The sequence below is a fragment of the Papio anubis genome, chromosome 5 (assembly GCF_008728515.1).
Source record: "Papio anubis isolate 15944 chromosome 5, Panubis1.0, whole genome shotgun sequence".
NCBI lineage: Eukaryota > Metazoa > Chordata > Mammalia > Primates > Cercopithecidae > Papio > Papio anubis.
In genome coordinates, this window is record NC_044980.1 from 36,077,089 (window position 1) to 36,102,115 (window position 25,027).

The 25,027-nt window shown below is 39.6% G+C and overlaps 1 protein-coding gene across 14 annotated transcripts in view; it reads right to left on the reverse strand.

Annotated features, from left to right (window-relative positions):
• Positions 1-25,027, reverse strand: part of CPLANE1 (ciliogenesis and planar polarity effector 1) — a 168,758-nt gene that overhangs the window by 136,956 nt on the left and 6,775 nt on the right. For 13 of the 14 annotated variants that reach the window (XM_021939298.2, XM_021939295.2, XM_021939296.2 and 10 more), the window contains 9 exons: positions 24,075-24,181; positions 20,729-20,885; positions 19,886-19,989; positions 8,833-9,015; positions 5,870-6,119; positions 5,539-5,694; positions 4,600-5,369; positions 2,865-3,073; positions 2,586-2,666 (listed from right to left, as the gene is read on the reverse strand). In XM_021939298.2, the coding sequence (XP_021794990.2) occupies positions 2,586-2,666; positions 2,865-3,073; positions 4,600-5,369; positions 5,539-5,694; positions 5,870-6,119; positions 8,833-9,015; positions 19,886-19,989; positions 20,729-20,885; positions 24,075-24,181 (2,017 nt within the window). Of the gene's footprint in view, positions 1-2,585; positions 2,667-2,864; positions 3,074-4,599; positions 5,370-5,538; positions 5,695-5,869; positions 6,120-8,628; positions 8,765-8,832; positions 9,016-19,885; positions 19,990-20,728; positions 20,886-24,074; positions 24,182-25,027 lie in introns of those variants that run through there. The other variant, XM_021939304.2, reaches the window with a different exon arrangement.

Here is a 25,027-nt window from a genome sequence, read left to right on the forward strand (position 1 = left end):
AACGGAATGCCCTTAGTGTAGTGCTCAATTGACAGGAGTGTGTAGTTTGTGAAAATTCATCAAGTTGTACACTCATGATATGTAAACCTTTCTGTATCTGTTTCACACTTCAATAAATGATTTTTTTAACAGGTGAGTCATACTTTGCTCTTTTTCATTTTAAATTCTAAACAATTTATTTTCTTTCATCACACCCTAGGACGACTTAGATTTTACTCAAAGAAAGCTGCAAATTCTTATCATCTTAGCATTAAGGTCTACTAATAACTTTTATCTCAAGTATACACAGTATGAAACAGAAGGGAATATGCCACAAAAACTCCAAGGAACCACATGTATATCAAAGGGATGGCCAAAGAGACTACCTGAAGCAGAAAAAACAGTTATCCAATAAGATAGGAGCAGCCCTGACAACTGCCTTTACATATCTGAAGACTGAAACTGCTGGTTGCCTACCATTCTTTTTGAGTAAAATAATTCCAATTTTATTTGGGGATATAATGCACCCAGATCACAATTTCTCCCTAGATGTGGCCATGTAAAAATGTGACTATGTTCTCATTCAAGAGATAATATTGTATACAATTTCCAGAAAAGCTGCTTAAAGAAAGGTAAATTAGCTAGGAAATGCAACCTTTCTAGCTCTACCAACCTTTATCCTATTTGCTGCCTAGAATATGGATGTGATAGCTGAAGGTCCAGGAACCATCTTAGCCTATGTAATGGCCCTAAGATTGGAAGCAATGCACTAAAGATGATACAGTAGAAAAACTAAAGGAGCCTGGGGCCTTGGTGATACCATGGAAACACCAAATCAGCCCCAAACTGCAACTTCTGACCTCCTTTCACAAAGGAAAGCCACTCTTTCTCTGTTGAAGCCACTACTACTTTTAATCTCCATTACTAGAAGCCATTCCTAATGGATGTAGTTGTAAATGAAATTAAACAAAATGTCCACAATGGAATTCATTACAAAAACTTTTCTTCATCCAGAATTTCACATCTCAGTGAATGCTGCTCTTCTTCATCCAGATGGACAATCCCAAAGTCAGAGAACTACACTAGCCTTCTTTCTCCAAGTCTACTCAATCACAAGTAGACTGATCAAGCCTATTAAATAACTGTCAAATGTAACCTCTGTTCTCCATTACCCTTGACATTGCTTTGGTTTCAAGCCTCCTCACCTGACTGATTTTCTTGCTTCCAAGTAAAACCCACATCCCTACATCATAGTCCTGCAAATGACCTTCCACAATTGACCAAAGTGATCTTTCTAAATGGCCTATCCTTATTTGTACAAGTCCTTTTCCTACCTAAAGTGTCTTAACTGATTCCATTGTCTTCAAGATAAAATCTTAATTCCTTAGCACTCCATTAAAGACCCTCCTTCATCACCTGTTGTCCATCTGCCTCTCAACTTAGCTCTTATGATCCTCTCACCAATATCACATATACATATATCACGTAATCTAGTCCTTCTAAACTACCTGAAGTTTAACAAATTGCCAGGGTTTCTCAAGCCTTTCTGGTTTTGGAATACTATATCCTCTGTTATGTCATTTCCATGACCTTAATTGGCCAATATCTACTCAATTTTAAATGTCAACTCCAAGAGGCTTTCCCCAGACTGATGCTTGCACTCCATCTTGATTGTATTGAGGTGTTCTTCTGTGCTCCCTAAATGTCTACCATAAAACATAATGAGAAAAGTGACTGTGGGCAACTTGAGGGTAAAGTTAATTTATTTCAGTTATCCTAGTGCCTAATACGGTGCTGGGCACATAGCAGGCACTCAACAAATACTGGTTAAGTAGATGAATTAATGAAACATACAAAGTCACAGCAGTCAGAAAATAAATGTAATAATAGGCCAAACCTGACCATGTAGGAGTTGCAGTCAGGGTTCCAGGGTCACCAGTTGAGAACCTCTGTCATCTCAGCCATATCCTCAGCTCTATATCATAAAAGCTATAACCAGTTTCTAACATCCACACCCCATATCCTTATCAAAAACTCCATGAAGCCCACAATTAATGCAACGATATGTTTAACTGACACACAATTCTTAAAGTTAAATTACTCAAAGGCAAAAAGCCCTCACTCTATCTTTCTCTAAGTCTGTAAGTAGGTGGTGAAATATATGACCTATAGTTTCCCATTTAGATACTTGTAGTCTCTGTAACTGACAAAAAAAAAGACCCACATTATTTTGTTTAGGATCTAAATCTCATTTTTCCCATCAACAATCAACCACAGGCTTTACCACAAATCAAAGAAAGGACAGAAGGAGATTTACCTATAGATCACTGAAAAGGTTCTTAGTGTTACCAATTCCAAGGTTAAGAATAATTTTAAATAAGTATTCATGAGTGTCAGGTTGCCTACAACATGTATTCTATTTGGCATTAGGATATCATAAGCACTCTGAAATTTAGAATTATTTTTAAGGTCTATGGCAAGCTAAAAGATGTCCTGCTAATATAATGGCACATATGTTTTGGAATTCAGAATTACTGTTAAGGTCTATAGCAAGCTAAAACGTGTCCTGCTAATATTATGGCACATATTTTTTAACACTCTCCTACCTTTCTCTCCGATTTCTTGTAGAGCTTTTTTCCACAGCTGAACAGACTTTTCATATGATCCTAATAAGAAACACTCTTCCCCTAGAAAGTTTTTAACCAACGATTAGTCATAGTTAATTATATTACTTCATAAAAATTTACTTTGTTTTAAAATTCAGTCAATGGCACTCAGTCAGAAATTATTTTGAAAAACAAATCATTACAACCAATTAGAAATTCAAAGTCTGGTTAACTATGTCATTTATTCATGGAGTTAGAAAATATTCATAAAATACTCACCATTGATAGATTTAAGTTCTAAGGTTTGATTCAAGTAATCTCCAGTACTCTGTAGGTTAGCCTGCAAATGACATAACAGGGACTTGACAGTAGATGCTTCATGTGTCATCTTTTCAGTTAACTGACTATCAGCTTCAGGAACTCTTCGATTTAATTGTGCTTGATACCATAAAGTTTTTTTGTACAGTATTCTCCAGAGAATACGCAATCTGCAAATAAAATCAGGTAATTATCAAAAGCAAATTTCAGGCTAATGATGAGTTTAGCCTCCTTTTTAGCCTTTTTTTTTTTTTTTTTCGGCCTGTATTCTTCATCAGTATAACATACATACAAACTGATCACATTTAAATATAATGCAAAATAAAATGATCAAATAATGCCTTATATAAAATCTTCATAAATATTTTAAGCAATCTTTTTTTTTTTTTTTTTTTTAAAGACACAGGGTCTTGCTATGTTGCCCAGACTGATCTCAAACTCCTGGGCCCAAGTGATCGTCCTACCTCAGCCTCCAGAGCAGGTGAGATTACAGGTATGTGCCACTGCACTCCAGCCTAGGAAACAGGGTCTTGCTCTGTTGACCAGGCTGAATTGCAGTGGCTCCATAACAGCTTACTGTAGCCTCAACCTCCTGGGCTCAAGCAATCCTCCCATCTCAGCCTCCCAGGCAGCTGGGACCACAGGTGCACCACACTGTTTTTTGTTTGTTTTTTTTTTCTTTTCAGGCAGGGTCTCCTTCTGTCGCCCACACCGGAATGCAGTGGCGTGATATCTGCTCAACCACTACCTCCTGGACTTAAGCGATCCTCTCGCCTCAGCCTCCTGGGTAGCTGGGATTACACATGCCAACAGGCCTGGCTAATTTTTTAGTTGTGGAGTTTCATCATGTTGCCCAGGCTAGTCATGGGGTCAAGTGATCCACCTGCCTTAGCCTCCCAAAGTGCTGGATTACAGGCATGACCCACTGCGCCCAGCCTAACTTTTTTAAGAGGTCATTTTGGCCAGGCGCGGTGGCTCACGCCTGTAATCCCAGCACTTTGGGAGGCTGAGGTGGGCGGATCACCTGAGGTCAGGAGTTCTAGATCAGCCTGGCCAACATGGTGAAATCCCGTCTCTACTAAAAATACAAAAATTAGCCAAGCGTGGTGGCAGGCGCCTGTAATCCCAGCTACTCAGGAGGCTGAGGCAGGAGAATCACTTGAACCCAGGAGGCGGGAGTTTGCAGTGAGCTGAGATTGCACCATCGCACTCCAGCCTGGGGGACAAAAGCAAGACTCCATCTCAAAAAAAAAAAAAAAAAAAAGGTCATTTTTTAACAGTACTTAACTAAACCAAAATCTTTCAACATCATGGGTTTTCCGAGACTAAGAAAATACGTATTGCACAACATTTGGCATAAATCCTGCAATTTTTTTTGGCAAACTAAAAGTGTATACGTTTATCACATATAACATGACATATTTAACATGATGTTTTGAAGCATGTACTTAAATATTTTAAAAAATAAAATCTGTAATGCTGAGCGCTAACAGATACAAGGTTTCCTTCTGGGGTGATAAAAACGTTCTGAATTAGTGCTAATAGTTTCACAACCTTATAAATATACTAACAAACACTGAATAGTACATTTTAAAATGATGAATTTTACAGTATGGGAATTGTAGCTCAGTTTCTAAAAAAGTAAAAACATCCAAACTAATAGTATCCCAGTATTTATTAAAATAAGTGATTATACCTGTGTCCTGGCTGTTGCACAAGATTTACTACTTGAGGATGAATCTTGAAAAATGAGTTCCAAGACCAGTTTTCCTGAGAACCACTATCTCGAAACATTTGAAAAATAGGTACCATCAATGAATCTTGAGCTGTTATTTTACTTCCATCAGCTGATGCTGAAATAACTTCAGGCTGAAGACTGTATATACCATTTAAATTGTCAGCTACCATTCTGAGTAAATAAAAACAGGCTAAAAGTTTCTCTGAGAATAACTGACCCTTTTGTTGCTGAGTCAGCAAAAGTTTTATAGTATTTGAGGTCAGCTTTATCAAATGCCCCACATCTTGTTTGTATCTTGTATCCCAATAATGGACTGATAAACACTGATGAAAAAGTTGAAAGATACAAAGTATCCATGCATTATGTCTTGAGCTTTTGCTTAAAAAAAGATCAAGTTTGGGAAAAGGACATTTTATAAATTGAAGAATGTAAAAAAAATGAGTGATACAAACTACTGTGTAATTTAACATTAAATTTTTTTCTGTCACAGTTTTTGAAATTCCTATAGTCCACGCAGCAAGTAGACTTTTCTGGATAGAATGCAGTTCTGTAATGGTTCTGTCTGTCTCCTCACTAGCATCCTTTGCATGTATCGTATCAAACATAGATGCAAATTCCAATCTTCCTTCCTTCATAGTACTACACAGCCCATCATCTCTTTTGTTCCAAAAAGGAAATAAGTTGTCTGGAAAGTGTCTGTCTTTGTTAGTTTCTTCTGCTTCAAAATCCTAAAACATGAGGGGAAAAAAACAATACTTAATACCATTTAATACCTTATCAATAGAATCACTTCGGTGTTCTTATATTTCTCTTCCCTTTAACAAGAGAAAAACAAAATATGTTTCTTGGAATAAAGTCATAATTGTTCCAAGCAAATAAAATACTGCTACTAAGTACCTGAAAATCTGCTGTATTTTCATTTAAATTTATTGTTTCTTCTGCCTGCAAGAATTTGGGGACAGTGAAATCAGCTGAACTTTCATTTCTTTGGCGTTTTAACAGGCTAGACCTTAAGGAATTCAGTGATCGCAAATTCAGTCCTTCGCCTTCTGGCTAAACAAGAAAAGATGAAAGATTTCCAAGAGCAAAACGTTATCTGTAATTCTATTATAAGCAATTAAAAGTTCTATAGACAACTGTATACAATTCAAGGACATTATTGTCAGTAAAGTTTTAAATTTGAAAAGAAAAAGGCAACTTTTCCCAATGATATAAAAAAGCCCTGTACCTTAGACAAGATCACACTTTGATATATTTTCTCAAGCCTTTGGGTTGAATCAAGTAGAAGTGATCTCATGTGCACTGACGGAGACAAGCTATCAAGAAATCGAAGGGTTGTGACCATATATCCATCAGATATAACGAGGTAGGGTAACTGTGAGTGTGCTTTTATAGAAAATCTCTGTCTCATAGGGTCACTATCAGAAGCTGATGAATCAACAGAATTATTTGAATCTTGAAACGTAAACTGCTGTGGTCTAGTAAACAAACATCAAAATACAAGAATCAGTAAGAGAAAGATCTTAAGGAAAATAACGTTTTTCAAAAAAAAAAAAGAAAAAGTTACAGAACAATGAAAAAGCAAGCAGGTGAAACACAAAAAATATTAAATGTGTATATATATCTTTCAGGAAAATATAACACAGTGATTAAGACAAAATAATATATAGGTTCATATGTTTTAAAATTTTCCTAAATGGTAGCATTTATTCTATTTCATATTTAATCTACATACAACCTATTTCAGAAAATAATTTTACTATTAAAGAGTTAAATAGTTAACTTTCCTCTTACCATATATTTAACTATACTTACACAAATAAAATTATGAGCTATCAGTATACTTTTTATTAAAGAGGAGAAAGAAAAAAGTTGAGAAGATTTGGAGAGAATGGTGGTGAGTAAAATTTTACCTATTTAAATTTGAGTTTCCACTTAACTTAAACATACATTATTGTTATTATGATGTACCTGATTCTGATTACTTAATATCACTCCTTATTAAAGTTGGGGCTTTACAAATATAAAAGGAACAAAACATCAAAGTATATTGTAATTTTTTCTGGTTAGGCAGCTATTCAAATACAGATTTTTTTTTATTAGTCAAATGGCAACAATAGAAAATTGGTAATTACAGGACATACACACCACAGACATCTGTAGAACCATTAAAAATAATGCCTAACATGGAAAGATATAAAGGATATATTGTTAAATCAAAAATGAAAAATAGTAAACAGGATATATCACATATTTTAGTCTTTAAAAAAGAAACAAATATTGCTATTATCATTGTTATATGAATATTTTTAAAATCTGGGGGACAACATACTAAAATGTTAATAATTGTTATATTTGAAGTATAGGATTACAAGTATTTAATTTTCCACATTATTTAGTTTTGTAAATTTGATTTTTGAGTGCTAAAATAAATAATGAATACTATACTTTCATAATCAGAAAAAAAGCAATCAGTTTTGGAAGGCCCCAAATATTAATTTTAAAGGAGAATATGAGAAAATTCTAATGAATTATGAATTAGACCACAAGTAAGGAAAAAATACTTTCACTGCAGGAAGTGACACATTTTTCCATTAGCATTACCAATTGCTAAAAATTGTCATTTTTGGGAGGCCGAGGCGGGCGGATCACGAGGTCAGGAGTTTAAGACCAGCCTGACCGATATGGTGAAACCCCGTCTCTAATAAAAATACAAAAATTATCTGGGCGTGGTGGCGCGTCTGTAATCCCAGCTACTCAGGAGGCTGAGGCAGAAGAATTTCTTGAACCCAGGAGGCAGAGGTTGCAGTAAACCAAGATCACATCACTGCACTCCAGCCTGGGTGACAGAGCAAGACTCCATCTCAAAAAAAAAATTAAATTAAATTAAATGTCATTTTTTTGCTAGATATAATCAAGGAAACACCCTACCTCAGTTTCCTTTCTACAAAGCAAAAGGAACAGATTAATTTCAAAGGTCTTTTCCAACTTTTCTGTCTTATAAATAGTTATGCATATGTGTCTAGCCACATACAATCAACATCAATAATAACAAATATTTACTGAGCACTAATTTTATGCCAGCCTGTGCTGATTTACAATTATGTATTATCTTACTTCATTCTCTAAACCCTAAGACACAATTAGTGTCACACTCATTTCACAGTAAAAGAAACAGGCTTAAAGAATAACCCTTCTGCAGGATTGGAGATCAAAAGAAATTTTTAAAAATAAAAAAATTGGTCGAGTGCGGTGGCTCACACCTGTACTTCTAGCACTTTGGGAGGCCAAGGCAGGTGGATCACCTGAGGTCAGGAGTTCGAGACCAGCCTGACCAACATGGTGAAACCCCTTCTTGTAACTAAAAATACAAAATTAGCCAGGCGTGGTGGCACATGCCTGTAATCCCAGCTACTTGGGAGGCTGAGGCAGAAGAATCACTTGAACCCGGGAGGGGGTGTTGCAGTGAGCTGAGATCACACCACTGCACTACAGCCTGGGCAACGAGCGAAACTCCATCTCAAGAAAAAAATAAATAAAAATGAGAACGAAAATTTGAAAATTAAAAAAAAAAAGAATAACTAACCCAAAGTCATACAACTAATAAGTAAAAGAACCAGTATGTGAATCTTGATGTGACTCCAAAGCCAAATTGCTACTTCATCTCACAAGTAAAAATTATATGACACATGCTATGCATGTAACAAAATATCACATGTATCCCATAAATATGTAAAATATTGCGTATCAATAAAAAAAATTTTAAAAACAACAACAAAAATTAAAATACGGCCAAATCCTACAGTTTTCTATCCATTTCCAATAAATTTTCCCCTTTGGGAAAATTCATATGTAAAGTTAATTTTGAGTTATTAATTTTCTAAGTGCTATTCTTTTATAACAATAAACGCTATATCATACTTTTATTAACTTTTATATCAAAGATAATTTTTAGTGCTATTAAATACTTAAATAACTTACACTTACATACTCACGATGTCAAATTTTCACCAGGATTAAGCACAAAAAGAAATACAAGAAAACTATAAATAAGAAACAGATATTGAGATGACAGACTCAAAGAAAAAGTAAGACAATTTGAAAGATGAAATTTTTTTTAAATACACAGTAAAAGTAATACAAAACAGAAAAAAAATCTATAAACAAATTAACACAATTCAAATGTCTCACCTATATGTTATTAGTGGATGAAGAGGAATAAATTCTGCTGGCCCAAATTCTATAGAGCAACCAAATGTAATTAATGTTAACAATTCACCTTGGCAGGTCAATAAAACCAGAGAGCCACGTTTTAACATACAAGCCAGAAAAAGACTATCATGCGTCCAGCTGATATCACCTACCCAGTAGGACCTGTAATAAATAAAAAACAACATGTTTAGAAAAGATACTTTACAATGTTTGTGACGATTTAAAATAGGCTATACCAAGCAGAGGTGTGAAAGTTCAAAAACTGAGGGTGAAAGAATGACTGGTAGTAGACAATTGCCATACATATTTCATGAATTTTACTTCCTAGAACAAAGAAGTTTGTTCAAAACATCTATCTCAACAATATTCCAATTAGAAATTCATAAGCAATTAAAAAATGAAAATATTTGGCCAGGCGCAGTGGCTCAAGCCTGTAATCCTAGCACTTTGGGAGGCCGAGGCAGGCAGATCACCTGAGGTCAGGAGTTCAAGACCAGCCTGACCAACATGGTGAAACCCCATCTCTACGAAAATACAAATAAGCCAGGCATGGTGGCAGGTGCCCGTAATCCCAGCTACTGGGGAGGCTGAGGCAGGAGAATGGCTTGAGCTGGGGAGGCAGAGGTTGCAGTAAACTGAGATCGCACCACTGCACTTTAGCCTGGGCCACACAGCGAGACTCTGCCTAAAAAAAAACCCAGAAAATACTCCTAAAGAACCGAGCTTTTTAGTCACTCACATATTAGAATGAATTTTAATCATATTAGAGTCTACAATCAAGATCTACTGATAGATTTCAAGGCCACATCTGTCCTCTCTACAGGAGTCCCTCTCAACGGCAGACTCTTCCTCTTCCCAAAGCTCTAACTGGTACTACTCCTTAACTATTTTGTGATTTTTAAATTTATTTTATTTTTATTTTTTAAAATTTCAGATTTTAATTCCTTTATTCCCTTCTTTTCACAGGTGTTGATATCTGGTGATACTAATGTTTAATTAGAACAAACAGTAGGTCCTCCTCAGAAAATGACAGACACTAAATCAAAAAGACCACTGAACTGAAACTAATACTTTCAAAGTATTTTAATGTGAATGAGAAATTTACCAAAGAGAAAGGAACTTGTGGAGAGTAAAAGAAAACGAAGAGGCAGGGCTAGATAAACCTGAAAACTCTGAAAATGCATAGAAGAGCATGGAAAAGTATTCAGAAAAGGAAGTTAGAAGCTCTAAGAGGAAATTCTCCCGCTCTGTAATTTTGCATAGATCCTGGTGGTAGCTCATGTGCCATCCCAAATCACCACCTATGTTACTATTGACTCATATGTAGAGGATGCATATGTAGAGTCTTGTTTAAAAGACTAGGCTTGGCCAGGTGTGGTGGCACAGACCCATAATCCCAACACTTTGGGAGGCCAAGGGAGGTGGATCATGAGGTCAAGAATTCAAGACCAGCCTGGCCAAGATAGTGAAATCCCGTCTCCACTAAAAATACAAAAAAAATTAGCCAGGCGTGGTGGTGGGCACCTGTAATCCCAGCTATTCGGGAGGCTGATGCAGAGAATTGCTTGAACCCAGGAAGCAGAGGTTGCAGTGAGCCGAGATTGCACCACCACAATCCAGCCTGGGCGACAGAGCAAAACTCCATCTTGGAAAAAAAAAAAAAAAAAGACTAGGCTCTCTCAGCCAGGTGCAGCAGCTGACATCTATAATCACAGTATTTTGGGATGCCAAGGTGGGAGAACTGTATAAGGCCAGGAGTTCAAGACCAGCTGGGGCAACATAGCAAGACCCCGGCTCTACAAAAAAAAAAAAAAAAAACTGGTCGTGATGGCATGCACCTGTAGTCCCAGCTACTTGGGAGGTTGAGGCAGGGAGGGGGGTAGCTTGAGCTTAGAAGTTTGAGGCTGCAGTGAGCTATGATCACACCATTGCACTCCAGACCAGGTGACAGAGCAAGACCCTGTCACATTAAAAAAAAAAAAAAAAAAAAAGGAAGACACTCAGATCAAGACAGCTGACTAGACACAGGTAGTATGTAACTCCTCCATGGAAAGGAACCATGAACTATCTACTTACTATTAAGTAGTAAGTAGATATTCACATTTTGAACAAATCCTCTAGGACAGAACACTAGGATTTATCAGAAAAGAGATGGGAGGCACCAGAAGAGAGGGTTAGAGGCAGCCTGCCAGCCAGGGACTGACTAAGAGTGGGGAAAGGCTCCTGAAGACAGGGAAACAGTAAGACAAAAATCCACAGGGCTTCACACCCCAAAACAGGCTTTCATAATCTCTGAGTGGGAGAAACCCTCAACCCACTAGGGCCTTGGGCCTCACATATGGAGCTGCCTAAAGATTGCTCAGAGACATTGCTCCGAAAAGGGAAAGCACATGGAATCCCACAGGCATCCAAGCCTAGAGCAGCCTCAGAAAGCCTAGATACCAGGGATCTACAGACTTGGCTGCTGCTGCACTGCTTCAGGGAGGAAGAGGGGAGACCAGGCGCTCTCAGGCACTCCTGGGAGGCTCCCTATCACCCTGCTATAGGCTGCTGTTGAGACCGAGATGTGAGCAGGCTGCACTCCTCACGGCTTCTTGCCTACACTGCTTGCCTGGGAGGGATACCACCCTCTCTGGTCCCAGGCCCAAGGTACCATTTTGAGTGTTTACAGCTGGGTTATGTCCCACCCTTGGGCTGAGTTGGGGCTGAGGTGGCTGCAGGCACCACCCAGCTCAGGGAAGAACAGGGCAGACCAAGCTCTCCTAAGCACACTAAGGACAATACCCACTGACCTGCCACAGAGCAGCTATGTCACTAGAGACTAGTCCCCCCAAACCATCACAACTTCCAGTAACTCCAACATGGACAACTTGGGTCCTAGTGGGTTGCTTCACCACTACTACTGCCATCGCCCATACCATGCCAGATACTCAGAGGCCTGGGAAACTGCCCACACACCTAGACCACCACTCCCACTACTAGCTTCTAAGCATGCCACCTGGAGGCCCAAGAATCAGCCTTCAGGACCCACCAATACCAGGGCCAGTATAAGGTGGTCTAGGGCCTAAAAACAGGCACACTCACCCCACTGCTGCCACTACTAGGGCCTGAAGACTGGCTCAGTTGTTGTCCAAGTCTCTAGCAAAACTTCACCATAACCTCACCTAATAACTATACCTTAAGCCACTGAGGAAATCACAGATGCCACCAACCCTGTGTACTACTGAAGAAGTCATACAAAGATTACATTACCACAAGTATGCAAAATCAAAGCCAAAGTATCCTACTCAATCAACAACATACATCTTCAGGAAAAAATTCCCCTCTATAAATGCATTTTCAAAAAATTAAAACAAGCAACTGCTGTACCAGATGTACAGACATGAATGGAAGGACACAGAAAACATAAGAAAAGCAAGAAAATATGACACCACCAAAGGACTACAAAAACTGTCCAGCAATAGATGCCAATCAAAAATAATTCCCCCAGAGGTTCTAAGATGGCTGAATAGGAACAGCTCAGGTCTACAGCTCTCAGCGTGAGCGACGCAGAAGACGGGTGATTTCTGCATTTCCAACTGAGATACCGGGTTCATCTCACTGGGGCTTGCCAGACAGTGCGTGCAGGACAGTGGGTGCAGCCCACCAAGCGTGAGCCAAAGCAGGGCAAGGCATCGCCTCACCTGGGAAGTGCAAGGGGTCAGGGAATTCCCTTTCCTAGCCAAGGGAAGCTGTGACAGACAGCACCTGGAAAATCAGGTCACTCCCACCCTAATACTGCACTTTTCCTTTCCAACGGTCTTAGCAAATGGCACACCAGGAGATTATACCCCGCGCATCGGTCGGAGGGTCCCATGCCCACGGAACCTCGCTCATTGCTAGCACAGCAGTCTGAGATCAACTGCAAGGCAGCAGCAAGGCTGGGGGAGGGGCACCTGCCATTGCTGAGGCTTGAGTAGGTAAATCAAACGGCCAGGAAGCTTGAACTGGGTGGAGCCCACCGCAGCTCAAGGAGGCCTGCCTGCCTCTGCAGACTGCACCTACGGGAGCAGGGCATAGCTGAACAAAGGCAGCAGAAACTTCTGCAGACTTAAATGTCCCTGTCTGACAGCTTTGAAGAGAGTAGTTGTTCTCCCAGCACGGAGTTTGAGATCTGAGAACGGACAGACTGCCTCCTCAATTGGGTCCCTAACCCCCGAGTAGCCTAACTGGGAGACACCTCCCAGTAGGGACCAACTGACACCTCACACGGCCAGGTGTCCCTCTGAGACGAAGCTTCCGGAGGAACGATCAGGCAGCAACACTTGCTGTTCTGCAATATTCGCTGTTCTGCAGCCTCCGCTGGTGATGCCCTGGCAAACAGGGTCTGTAGTGGACCTCGAGAAAACTCCAACAAACCTGCAGCTGAGGGTCCTGATTGATAGAAGGAAAACTAACAAACAGAAAGGACATCCACACCAAAACCCCATTTGTACATCACCATTATCAAAGACCAAAGGTAGATAAAACCACAAAGATGGGGAGAAACCAGAGCAGAAAAGCTGAAAATTCTAAAAATCGAGTGCCTCTTCACCTCCAAACAAATGCAGCTCCTCGCCAGCAATGGAACAAAGTTGGATGGAGAATGACTTTGACGAGTTGAGGGAATAAGGCTTCAGACGATCAAACTTCTCCGAGCTAAAGGAGGATGTTTGAACCCATCACAAAGAAGCTAAAAACCTTGGAAAAAGATTAGACAAATGGCTAACTAGAATAACCAGAGAAGAGAAGACCTTAAATGACCTGATGGAGCTGAAAACCATGGCACGAGAACTACGTGATGTATGCACAAGCTTCAGTAGCCGATTTGATCAACTGGAAGAAAGGGTATCGGTGATTGAAGATCAAATGAATGAAATGAAGCGAGAAGAGAAGTTTAGAGAAAAAACAGTAAAAAGAAATGAACAAAGCCTCCAAGAAATATGGGACTATGTGAAAAGACCAAATCTACGTCTGAATGGTGTACCTGAAAGTGACGGGGAGAATGGAACCAAGTTGGAAAACACTCTTTAGGATATTATCCAGGAGGACTTGCCCAACCTATAAAGGCAGGCCAACATTCAAATTCAGGAAATACAGAGAACACCACAAAGATACTACACGAGAAAAGCAACTCCAAGACACATAATTGTCAGATTCACCAAAGCTGAAATGAAGGAAAAAAATGTTAAGGGCAGCCAGAGAGAAAGGTCGGGTTACCCACAAAGGGAAGCCCATCAGACTAACAGCAGATCTCTAGGCAGAAACTCTACAAGCCAGAAGAGAGTGGGAGCCAATATTCAACATTCTTAAAGAAAAGAATTTTCAACCCAGAACTTCATATCCAGCCAAACTAAGCTTCATAAATGAAGGAGAAATAAAATCCTTTACAGACAAGCAAATGCTGAGAGATTCTGTCACCACCAGGCCTGCCTTACAAGAGCTCCTGAAGGAAGCACTAAACATGGGAAGGAACAACCAGTACCACCCACTGCAAAAACATGACAAATTGTAAAGACCATTGATGCTAGGAAGAAACTGCATCAACTAATGAGCAAAATAACCAACTAACATCATAATGGCAGGATCAAATTCATATATAACAATATTAACCTTAAATGTAAATGGACTAAATGCTTCAATTAAAAAACACAGACTGGTAAATTGGATAAACAGTCAAGACCCATCAGTGTGCTGTATTCAGGAGACCCATGTCATGTGCAGAGACACACATAGGCTCAAAATAAAGGGATGGAGGAAGATCTACCAAGCAAATGGAAAACAAAAAAAAGCAAGGGTTGCAATCCTAGTCTCTGATAAAACAGACTTTAAACCATCAAAGATCAAAAGAGACAAAGAAGGCCATTACATAATGGTAAAGGGATCAATTCAACAAGAAGAGCTAACTATCCTAAACATACATGCACCCAATACAGGAGCACCCAGATTCATAAAGCAAGTCCTTAGAGACTTACAAAGAGACTTAGACTCCCGTACAATAATAATGGGAGACTTCAACACCCCACTGTCAACACTAGACAGATCAACGAGACAGAAAGTTAACAAGGTTATCCAGAAATTGAACTCAGCTCTGCACCAAGCAGACTAATAGACATCTACAGAACTCTCCACCCCAAATCAACAGAATATACATTCTTCTCAGCACAACATTGCACTTATTCCAAATAATAGGCATTAGAGACTACAAAAGACGGGAGTGGAATGAGGGCTGAAAAATTACTTATTGGGTACAATGTTCACTATTAACACTAAACGCCCAGACTTCACCACTACACAACATATGCATAAAGTGAGTGAACTTATAAGTTATCAGTATGCCTGAGGGGTAAGAGAGATCAAAAAGAGACGAAAACCTATTTAAAAGAATAATAAATGAAAACTTCCTAAGTCTAGCAAGAGAGTTAGACATCCAGATACAGAAGGCCCAGTGATCCCCACGCAAATATACAGCAAAAAGGACTCCACCAGAGGATATTATATTCAGAATGTGTTAAGTCAAAGGGAAAGAAAGAATTTTAAAATTAGCAAAAGAAAAGAGTCCAGTCACCTATAAAAGAAACTCATCGATTTCCTCTAGGTTTTGTAGTTTGTGAGCGTATTATTTCATAATAGTCTTAATAGTTGTTGTATTTCTGTTGTATCAACTATAATGTTTAGAACTGGAACAAGACAAGGATGCCTACTCTTACCACACGTATTCAACATAATGCTAGAAGTCCTAGTCAGAGCAATCAGGCAAGGTAAAAAAATACATGGTATCCAAATTATCACTGTTCACTGACAATATAATCTTAAATCTAGAAAACCCTAAAGACTCCACAAAAACTCTTAGATTTGATAAATTAACATAGTAAGATTTCAGGATTCTTTATATAACAAAATGAATATACAGAAATCAGTAGAAAATACACCAGTAACTATGTAGCCAATGACTGAATCAAGAAGGCAATCCCATTAACATTAGCTACAAAAAATAAAATACCTAGCAATATATTTAATCAAGAAGGTAAAAGATCTCTATGAGAACTATAAAACACTGATAAAAGAAATCATAGATGACACAAACAAATGAAAAAGCATCTCATGCTTATGGATTAAAAGGCCAGTATCATTAAAATGAACATATTGCCCAAATAAATCTACAGATTCAGTGCAATCTCTATCAAATTACCAGTGCCATTTTTCACATAATTAGAAAGAACAATCCTAAAACTCGTATGGAACCAAAAACAAAAGAACAAAGCTGCAGGCATCATATTACTTAATTTCAATTTTTTTTTTTTTTTTTTTTGGCGACGGAGTCCCGCTCTGTCACCCGGGCTGGAAAGCAGTGGTGCGATTTCAGCTCATTGCAACCTCTGTCTCCTGGGTTCAAGCAATTCTCCTGCCTCAGCCTCCTGAGTAGCTGGGATTACAGGCGCCCGCCACCACGCCAGCTAATTTTTGTATTTTTACTAGAGACGGGGTTTCACCATGTTGGTCAGGCTGGTCTTGAACTCCTGAACTCATGATCTGCCCGCCTCTGCCTCCCAAAGTGCTGGGATTATAGGCGTGAGCCACTGCCCCCAGGACTTTTTTTTTGTTTTTTTTGAGACAGAGTTTCACTCTTGTTGCCCAGGCTGGAGTACAATGGTGCAATCTCTCGGCTCACCACAACCTCCGCCTCCTGGGTTCAAGCGATTCTCTTGCCTCAGCCTCCCAAGTAGCTAGGATTACAGGCATGTGCCACCACACCCAGCTAATTTTACAAAATCCAGTTTAGTAGAGACAGGATTTCTCCATATTGGTCAGGGTCTCCAACTCCCACCCTCAGGTGATCCATCCACCTCGGCCTCCCAAAGTGCTGGGACTACAGGCGTGAGCCACCATGCCCAGTCTACTAATTTCAAACTATACTGCAAGGCTATAGTAGCCAAAACAGCATGGTACTGGTATAAAAACAGCACACAGATAAATGTAACAGAATACAGAACCCAGAAACAAAGTTACATTCCTACAACCAACTGATCTTCAGCAAAGTCAATAAAAATATACACTGGGGAAAGGACACCCTATTCAATAAAAATAGTGCTGGGAAAATTGGATAGATGTGCAAAAGAATGAAACTGGACCCATACCTCTCATCATATACAAAAATTAACTCAAGATGAATTAAAGACCTAAACATAAGGCCTGAAACTATAAAAATCCTAGAAGAAAACCTAGGAAAAACCCTTCTGGACATTGGGCCAGGCAAAGAATTTAAGGCCGCATCCTCACACGCAAATACAACAAAAATAGACAAATGAGAATTAACTAACTTAAAAAACTTCTGCACAGCAAAAGACACAATTGAAGTAAAAAGACAACCTACAGAATGGGAGAAAATATTTGCAAACTATGCATCTGACAAAGGGCTAATATCTAGGATCTATGAAAAACTAAGACAACTCGACAAGCAAAAAAAAAAAAAAAAAAAAAAAAAAAAAACCACCTCATTAAAAACTGGGCAAAGAGCATGAACAGACATTTCTCAAAAGACATACAACCAGCCAATAAACATACGAAAAAATGCTCAACATCACTAATCATCAGAGAAATGCAAATTAAAACCACAATGAGATAACATACCAGTCAGAATGGCTATTACTAAAAAGTCAAAAAACAACATGTTGCAAGTATGCAGAGGAAAGGGAACATGGGAACATGAGAAAAGGGAACAAACAAGTTTGGTGGGAATGTAAATTAGTACAATCATTATGCTACAGACATTTCTCAAAGAACCAAAATAGGAACTACCATTCAATCCAGTAATCCCACTACTGGGTATATAACCAAAGGAAAGAAATCATTATATCAAAAAGATACTTGCACTCATATATTTATCACATTACTATTCACAATAGCAAAGATAGGGAATCAACAAAACCATCTAACAACAGAGGATTTTTAGTAGAGATGGGGTCTCATCGTGTTAGCCAGGATGGTCTCGATCTCCTGACCTCGTGATCCAGCCACCTCGGCCTCCCAAAGCGTTGGGATTACAGGTGTGAGCCACCACGCCCGGCATCAAATACTACATATTATAACTTGTAAGTTGGGACTAAACAATGGGTCCACATGGACATGCAGAGTAGAATAACAGGTACTGGAGACTACAAATGACGGGAGGGGAGTGAGGGTTGAAAAATTACCTATTGGGTACAATGTTCACTATTAACACTAAAAGTCCAGACTTCACCACTACACAATATGTGTATGTAAGAAATATGCACGAGGCCGGGTGCAGTGGCTCACGCCTGTAATCCCAGCACTTTCGGAGGCCAAGGCAGGTGGATCACGAGGTCAGGAGATCAAGACCACCCTGGCTAAAACGGTGAGACCCTGTCTCTACTAAAAAAATACAAAAAAATTATCTAGGCATGGTGGCGGGAGCCTTTAGTCCCAGCTACTGGGGAGGCTGAGGCAGGAGAATGGCATGAACCCAGGAGGCAGAGCTTGCAATGAGCCAAGATCGCGCCACTGCACTCCAGCCTGGGTGACAGAGCGAGACTCCATCTCAAAAAAAAAAAAAAAGAGGAGGGGGGAGGGATTGCATTGGGAGTTATACCTAATGTAAATGACGAGTTGATGGGTGCTGACGAGTTGATGGGTGCAGCACACCAATATGGCACAAGTATACATATGTAACAAACCTGCACGTTATGCACATGTACCCTAGAACTTAAAGTATAATCATAATAATTAGTAAATTAATTAATTTTAAAAAAAGAAAAGAAAAGAAATATGCACCTGTACCCATTAAATATATATTTTTTTAATTGTTTTAATTTTTAAAGACTATAAACCCCCCAGACTCCCTGATTAAATAATGGTCTTTCCAAACAAGCCTTTTTCATTTCAGCCTCTCCAATTCATCCCAACATTTCTCTACTTACTCATGATTAAATTTCTCCCAGAAAGACACAAAAATAAATGAAAGAGAAAAGAAAGTATGTTATCTACTACCCCACCAGACCCTTCCTTAAAGTATTTAAGGCATTCCTTATATAAAGCAACTTTTAGGCTGGGCATGATGGCTCAGGCCTGTAATCCCAGCACTTTAGGAGGCCAAGGTGGGAGGATCACTTAAGGCCAGGAGCTAAAGACCAGCGTGGTCAACATAGCAAGACCCTGTCTCTACAAAAAACTTTAAAAAGTTAGCCACATACAGTGACGCACACCTGTAGTCCCAGCTACTCAGAAGGCTGAGGAAGAAAGCACTGCTTGAGCCCAGGAGTTCAATGCTGCAGCGAGCTATGATCACACCACTACACTCCAGCTTGGGCAACAAGTAAGACCACTTTTTTTTTTTTTTTTTTTTTTTTTGAGACAGTCTCCCTCTGTCGTTCAAGCCATTCTCGTGCCTCAGCCTCCCAAGTAGCTGGGACTACAGGTGCATGCCACCACACCTGGCTAATTTTTTTTAATTTTTTTTTAGTAGAGATGGGGTTTCACCATTTTGGCCAGGCTGGTCTTGAACTCCTGACCTCAGGTGATCCACCCACCTCGGCCTCCCAGAGTGTTGTGATTACAGGTGTGAGCCACCACACCCAGCCTCGGCCTCCCAAAGTGCTGTGATTACAGGCATGAGCCACTGTGCCCAGTCTTTTTTTTTTTTCTTTGAGACAGGATCTTGCTCTGTTGCTCAGATTCAGACCGGAGTGCAGTGGTGAGATCATAGTTCACTGCAGCCTCTATTACCCAGGCTCAGGTGATACCCCCTATCTCAGCCTCCCAAGTAGCTGGGACTACAGGTGTCCACTACCATGCTCAGCTAATTTCTTTCTATTTTTCAGTAGAGGCAAGGTCTCATTATGTTGCCCAAGCTGGTCTCAAACCCCTGAGCTCAAGTGATCCTCCCACCTTGGTTTCCCAAAGTGCTAGAATTAAAGGAGTGAGCTATCACACCTGACAGAGACCCATCTCTTTTAAAAGAAAAAAAGAAAAAAAAGACAGACAAAAGAGTTCTTACCTAATAAGTGCAGCTGGAACCACGCGACTCTTGTTACTACATCCTTTAAGGCTACCACAGAGAGTAACAAAATTCAGTGTGTTTATAAATAATACCTGAGTTGCCTAGAAAGGAAAAAAAGACAAGAAAACTATTAAAATTATTTTACTGTAACCATTACTTATAATTCTGGCGACATAGAGATCTATTACTATATTAATAAACTATCTAGGGAGAATTTCTCAACTGGCAAGGCAATATTGACCCCTGGTAGCCTTTGCTCTTTTATGTTCCACCTTAAGAACATTAGTTACCGCAGTGCTCTTCTTTCTTCTTTTTCCCTTATTCTTTTTTCATTTCTGAGAGCCAAGTTTTGAGAGTTACGGCATCTAATTTAAAGAACTTTACCAATCCACAATGTCAAGTTGGATTAAACACCACCAACTTAAAGAATATAACGTAGGCTGGGCACAATGGCTCACACCTGTAATCCCAGCACTTTGGGAGGCTGAGATGGGAGAATTGTTCGAGCTCAGGAATTCAAGACCAGCCTGGGCAATATGGCAAAACCTCATCTCTACCAAAAAAATACAAAAATTAGCCAGCCATGGTGGTATAAGCCTGTGGCCCCAGCTACTTGGAAGGCTAAGGTGAGAGGATCACTTCAGCCTGGGAGGTCAAGGCTGCAGCAAGCCATGATCACACCACTGTACTCCAGCCTAGGCAACAGACGGAGACCCTGTCTCAAAAAAAAAAAAAAAAAAAAAAAGGGAATATAAAGGAGTATTTAGAAAAAGAAAAATCTCAAAACTCAAATAAACTCCTTCTTTTATAGATTACTTTCTAAGACAGATATTTACTGACCTTGGGGTCTTTCTGATTAAGAGTTACTGCCAGGGTAAGGCCATCTCTTGAAAAGGCAGAAATTAGAGCTCCTCTTGACTTTACTGATTCACATTTAGGAATTAGACTGCAGAGATGACAGTCTTGTTGAGCCCAATGAACATGGTATGGCAATGATCTAAAAAAAAAATGAAATAATTGAAAACAAAATGTATAGTAACTTTTAAATTTATATATAGTTCATTACAAAAATTAAAGGATTCATCCAAATTCCTACATGTGCACATGTACTTAGGGAATATTTTAAAGACTATGTTAATCCATTGTGTTGCTGTAAAGGAATGCCTGAGACTGAGTAATTTATAAAGAAAAGGGGTTGGCTGGGCACAGTAGCTCACGCCTGTAATCCCAGCACTTTGGGTGGCGGAGACAGGTGGATCACTTGAAGCCAGGAATCTGAGACCAGCCTGGCCAACATGGTGAAACCGTGTCTCTGCTAAAAACACAAAATTAGTTGGGCATGGTGGTGCGCACCTGTAATCCAAGCTATTCAGGAGGCTAAGGCAGGAGAACTGCTTGAACCTGGGAGGCGGAGGTTGCAGTGAGCCAAGATCGTGCCACTGCACTCCAACCTGGGCAACAGAATGAGACTCCATATCAAAAAAAGAAAGGAAGAAAGAAAGAAAAGGGGTTTACTTGGGCTCACGGTTCTCCAGACTGTGCAAACATGGCTTAGGCATCTCCTCGGATTCTTGTGAGGGCTTCAGGAAGCTTATAACCATGGCAGAAAGGAAAGAGGGAGCAGCATTTTCCCAAGAGAGGGAGTACGGGAGAGAAGGAGGAGATTCCAGGCTCTTTTAAACAACCAGATCTCCCGTGAACTCAGAGCAAGAACTCATTACTGTTAAGCAGAACACCAAGTCATTCATGAGGGATCTGCCCCCTTGACCCCAACATCTCCCACCAGGCCCCACCTCCAACATTGCAACATTAAGGATTATTTTCAACACGAGATTTGGAGGGGATGAACATCCAAACTATATCAGAGACCTTTCAGAAGTCTGTGCACAAAAGAACAGCTGCAGATTAGCTAAATAAATTGAATATCAGAGTTCCGTTAGTACAGCCATGTTTTTATATGCATCCCCAAATATATTATACCTGCTTCCACTAAAAGTTTGGATAAACATATTTCAACATAATACCAAACATTTTTACAGGAATTTAAAAACTAGGTCAGGAGTTCGAGACCAGCCTGGCCAATATGGTGAAACCCCATATCTACTAAAAACACAAAAATTAGCCAGGCGTGGGGGTGCACACCTATAGTCTCAGCTACTTGGGAGGCTGAGGCAGAAGAATCACTTGAACCCAGGAGGCAGCGGTTGCAGTGAGCTAAGATTGCGCCACTGCACTCCAGCCTGGGCAACAGAGCAAGACTCTGTCTAAAAATAATAATAATAAAATAAAAAATAAAAAGTAGAGAAGTCCAGGCATGGTGGCTAATGCCTGTAATCCCAGCACTTTGGAAGGCCGAGTCGGGCAGATCATTTGAGGTCAGGAGTTTGAGACCAGCCTGGCCAACATGGTGAAACATCATCTTTACTAAAAATACAAAAGATTAGCTGGGCGTGGTGGCGCATGCCCATCATCCCAGCTACTCAGGAGGCTGAGACAGGAGAATCGCTTGAACCTGGGAGGCAGAAGTTGCAGTAAGCCAAGATTGCACCACCACACTCCAACATGGGAGACAGAGCAAAAAGACTCTGTTTCAAAACTAGATAGATAGATAGATAGATAGATAGATAGATAGATAGATAGATAGACAGACAGACAGACAGACAGACAGATAGAAAAGGGAAACTTCTGGGATAGTATCAATGTTCTACAATTGATCCAAGTGATATATATATATTTATATTTCAAATAGGTGTATGTATTTCTCAAAGTCTATCTAGTTGTACACTTAAGATTTGTTCATCTTATTTTATTTATTTATTTATTTTTCAGACAGGGTCTCACTCTGTCACCTAGGCTGGAGTACAGTGGCACGATTTCAACTCACGGCAACCTGGACCTCCCGGGCTCCAGTGATCCTCCCACCTCAGCCTCCCAAGCAGCTGGGACTATAGGTATGCGCCACCATGCTCAGCTAATTTATTTTATATTTTTTGTAGAGATGGGATTTTGCCATGTTGTCCAGGCTGGTCTTGAACTCCTGGGCTCAAGTGATCCTCCTGCCTCAGCCTCCCAGAGTGCTGCAATTACAGGCACCCGCCACCATACTCAGCCAAGATTTGTTCATTTTACTTCATGTAAGTTATATCTTAATGTAAAATATAAAAATAAAACAAACAGAAAAATAAAAATAAAAATCACACCGTTTTACTCAATCTTACTTAGGCATTGTAAGAAAATAATGCATATTTTCAGCCAGGTGAGGTGGCTCACGCCTGTAATCCCAGCACTTTGGGAGGCCAAGGCAGGTGGATCACAAGGTCAGGAGTTCAAGACCAGCCTAACCAACATGGTGAAACCCCATCTCTAATAAAAATACAAAAAGTTAGCCGGGCATAGTGGTGGGCACCTTAGTCCCAGCTACTTGGGAGGCTGAGGCAGGAGAATCGCTTGAACCCGAGAGGCAGAGGTTACAGTGAGCCGAGATCACACCATTGTACTCCAGCCTGGGTGACAGAGCGAGACTCCATCTCAAAAAAAAAAAAAAAGCATATTTTCTATTAGGCTTTTCAGAATAAAACTATTTTTAAATAAAATAACACTTAAGCATTTAAAAGGTATAACAGCAAATCAAAATAGTTATGTCCCTTTTAAATTTCAATTGAATTCTTTTCCAAAATAGTTACTTTTATAGTCTTAGACAAGTAAAACCATAGCTTGTCTTATCTTTTACAAGTTCTCAAAGAAGAGAAACAAGACAAAAACAAGATAAACTTTCTGGATTAAACATTTAGAAATAAGAGAGGAAGAAATGATTTGCAAAGCCTCAGAAATCAAAACTCACAATAACATTTACAAATTTTATTACATGTATATGGATCAAAAGATAATAATTGTTTAAAAAGGGATAGAAAACATGGGGCCAGGTATGATGGCTCATGCCTGTAATCCCAGCACTTTGGGAGGCCAAGTCAAGATGATTGCTTGAGTCCAGGATTGCAAGACCTTGTCCGTTAAAAAAAAAAAAAAATTAGCCAGGCATGGTGGCATACACCTATAGTCACAGGTACTCAGGAGGCTGAGCTATGATTGTGCCACTGCCTCCCCAGTCTGGTTGACAGAGCAAGACCTTGCCTTCAAAAGAAAAAAAAAAATCAGTAAGGAAATAAGAAAAAAACATTTACCTCACCTTATGGATGTAAATACATTCTCATGCCACCGAATTGCTAGAAATGTTAACTTCAGGCATTCCCCAGAATAAAAAGTAAATGAACACAGGCAGCAGTCTCCAAATAACTGTAGACAAATTTAAGATACTTTAGTATAAAGTTAATGTGAAAATAAATCAAGATACTAAACATATATATATATTCCTCATCATAAACTAGTAAAAAATATTGAGATCTTGCTTATATTTTTTATTCTTAACATTAAGCTAAAGACTAAGTAATTTTTTTCTGAGCCAGAGGCAGGTCTCAAATATGAGGTTGTAGTTTATGCTCTCAAGGAAATATTGACATTTATTGTGACTATAACTGAAACTATTCTTACATGTTTATTTTTCTCTTTTTATACTTTTATACTATTTAAATTAGTGCACCACCCTGAGAATGGGGAGGGGGGACAATAAAACTTTAAAATGCAATTTCTTTTTTTTTTTTTTTTTTTTTTTTTTTTTGAGACGGAGTCTTGCTCTGTCGCCCAGGCTGGAGTGCTGTGGCCGGATCTCAGCTCACTGCAAGCTCCGCCTCCCGGGTTCCCGCCATTCTCCTGCCTCAGCCTCCCGAGTAGCTGGGACTACAGGCGCCCGCCACCTCGCCCGGCTAGTTTTTTGTATTTTTTAGTAGAGACGGGGTTTCACCGTGTTAGCCAGGATGGTCTCGATCTCCTGACCTCGTGATCCGCCCGTCTCGGCCTCCCAAAGTGCTGGGATTACAGGCTTGAGCCACCGCGCCCGGCCTAAAATGCAATTTCTAACAATAGTGGTTTGGATAATAAAATGCTCGTCCATACATACAAAGAATACCAAGCAGCTATTTTAAATGTGTTTTGGTTTTTCAAGTTCATGAATCTTTTATTTCCCAATTAAATGGCATATTTAGTATCAATTCTAGCTTGTTAAATTACCAAACAAGAATATAT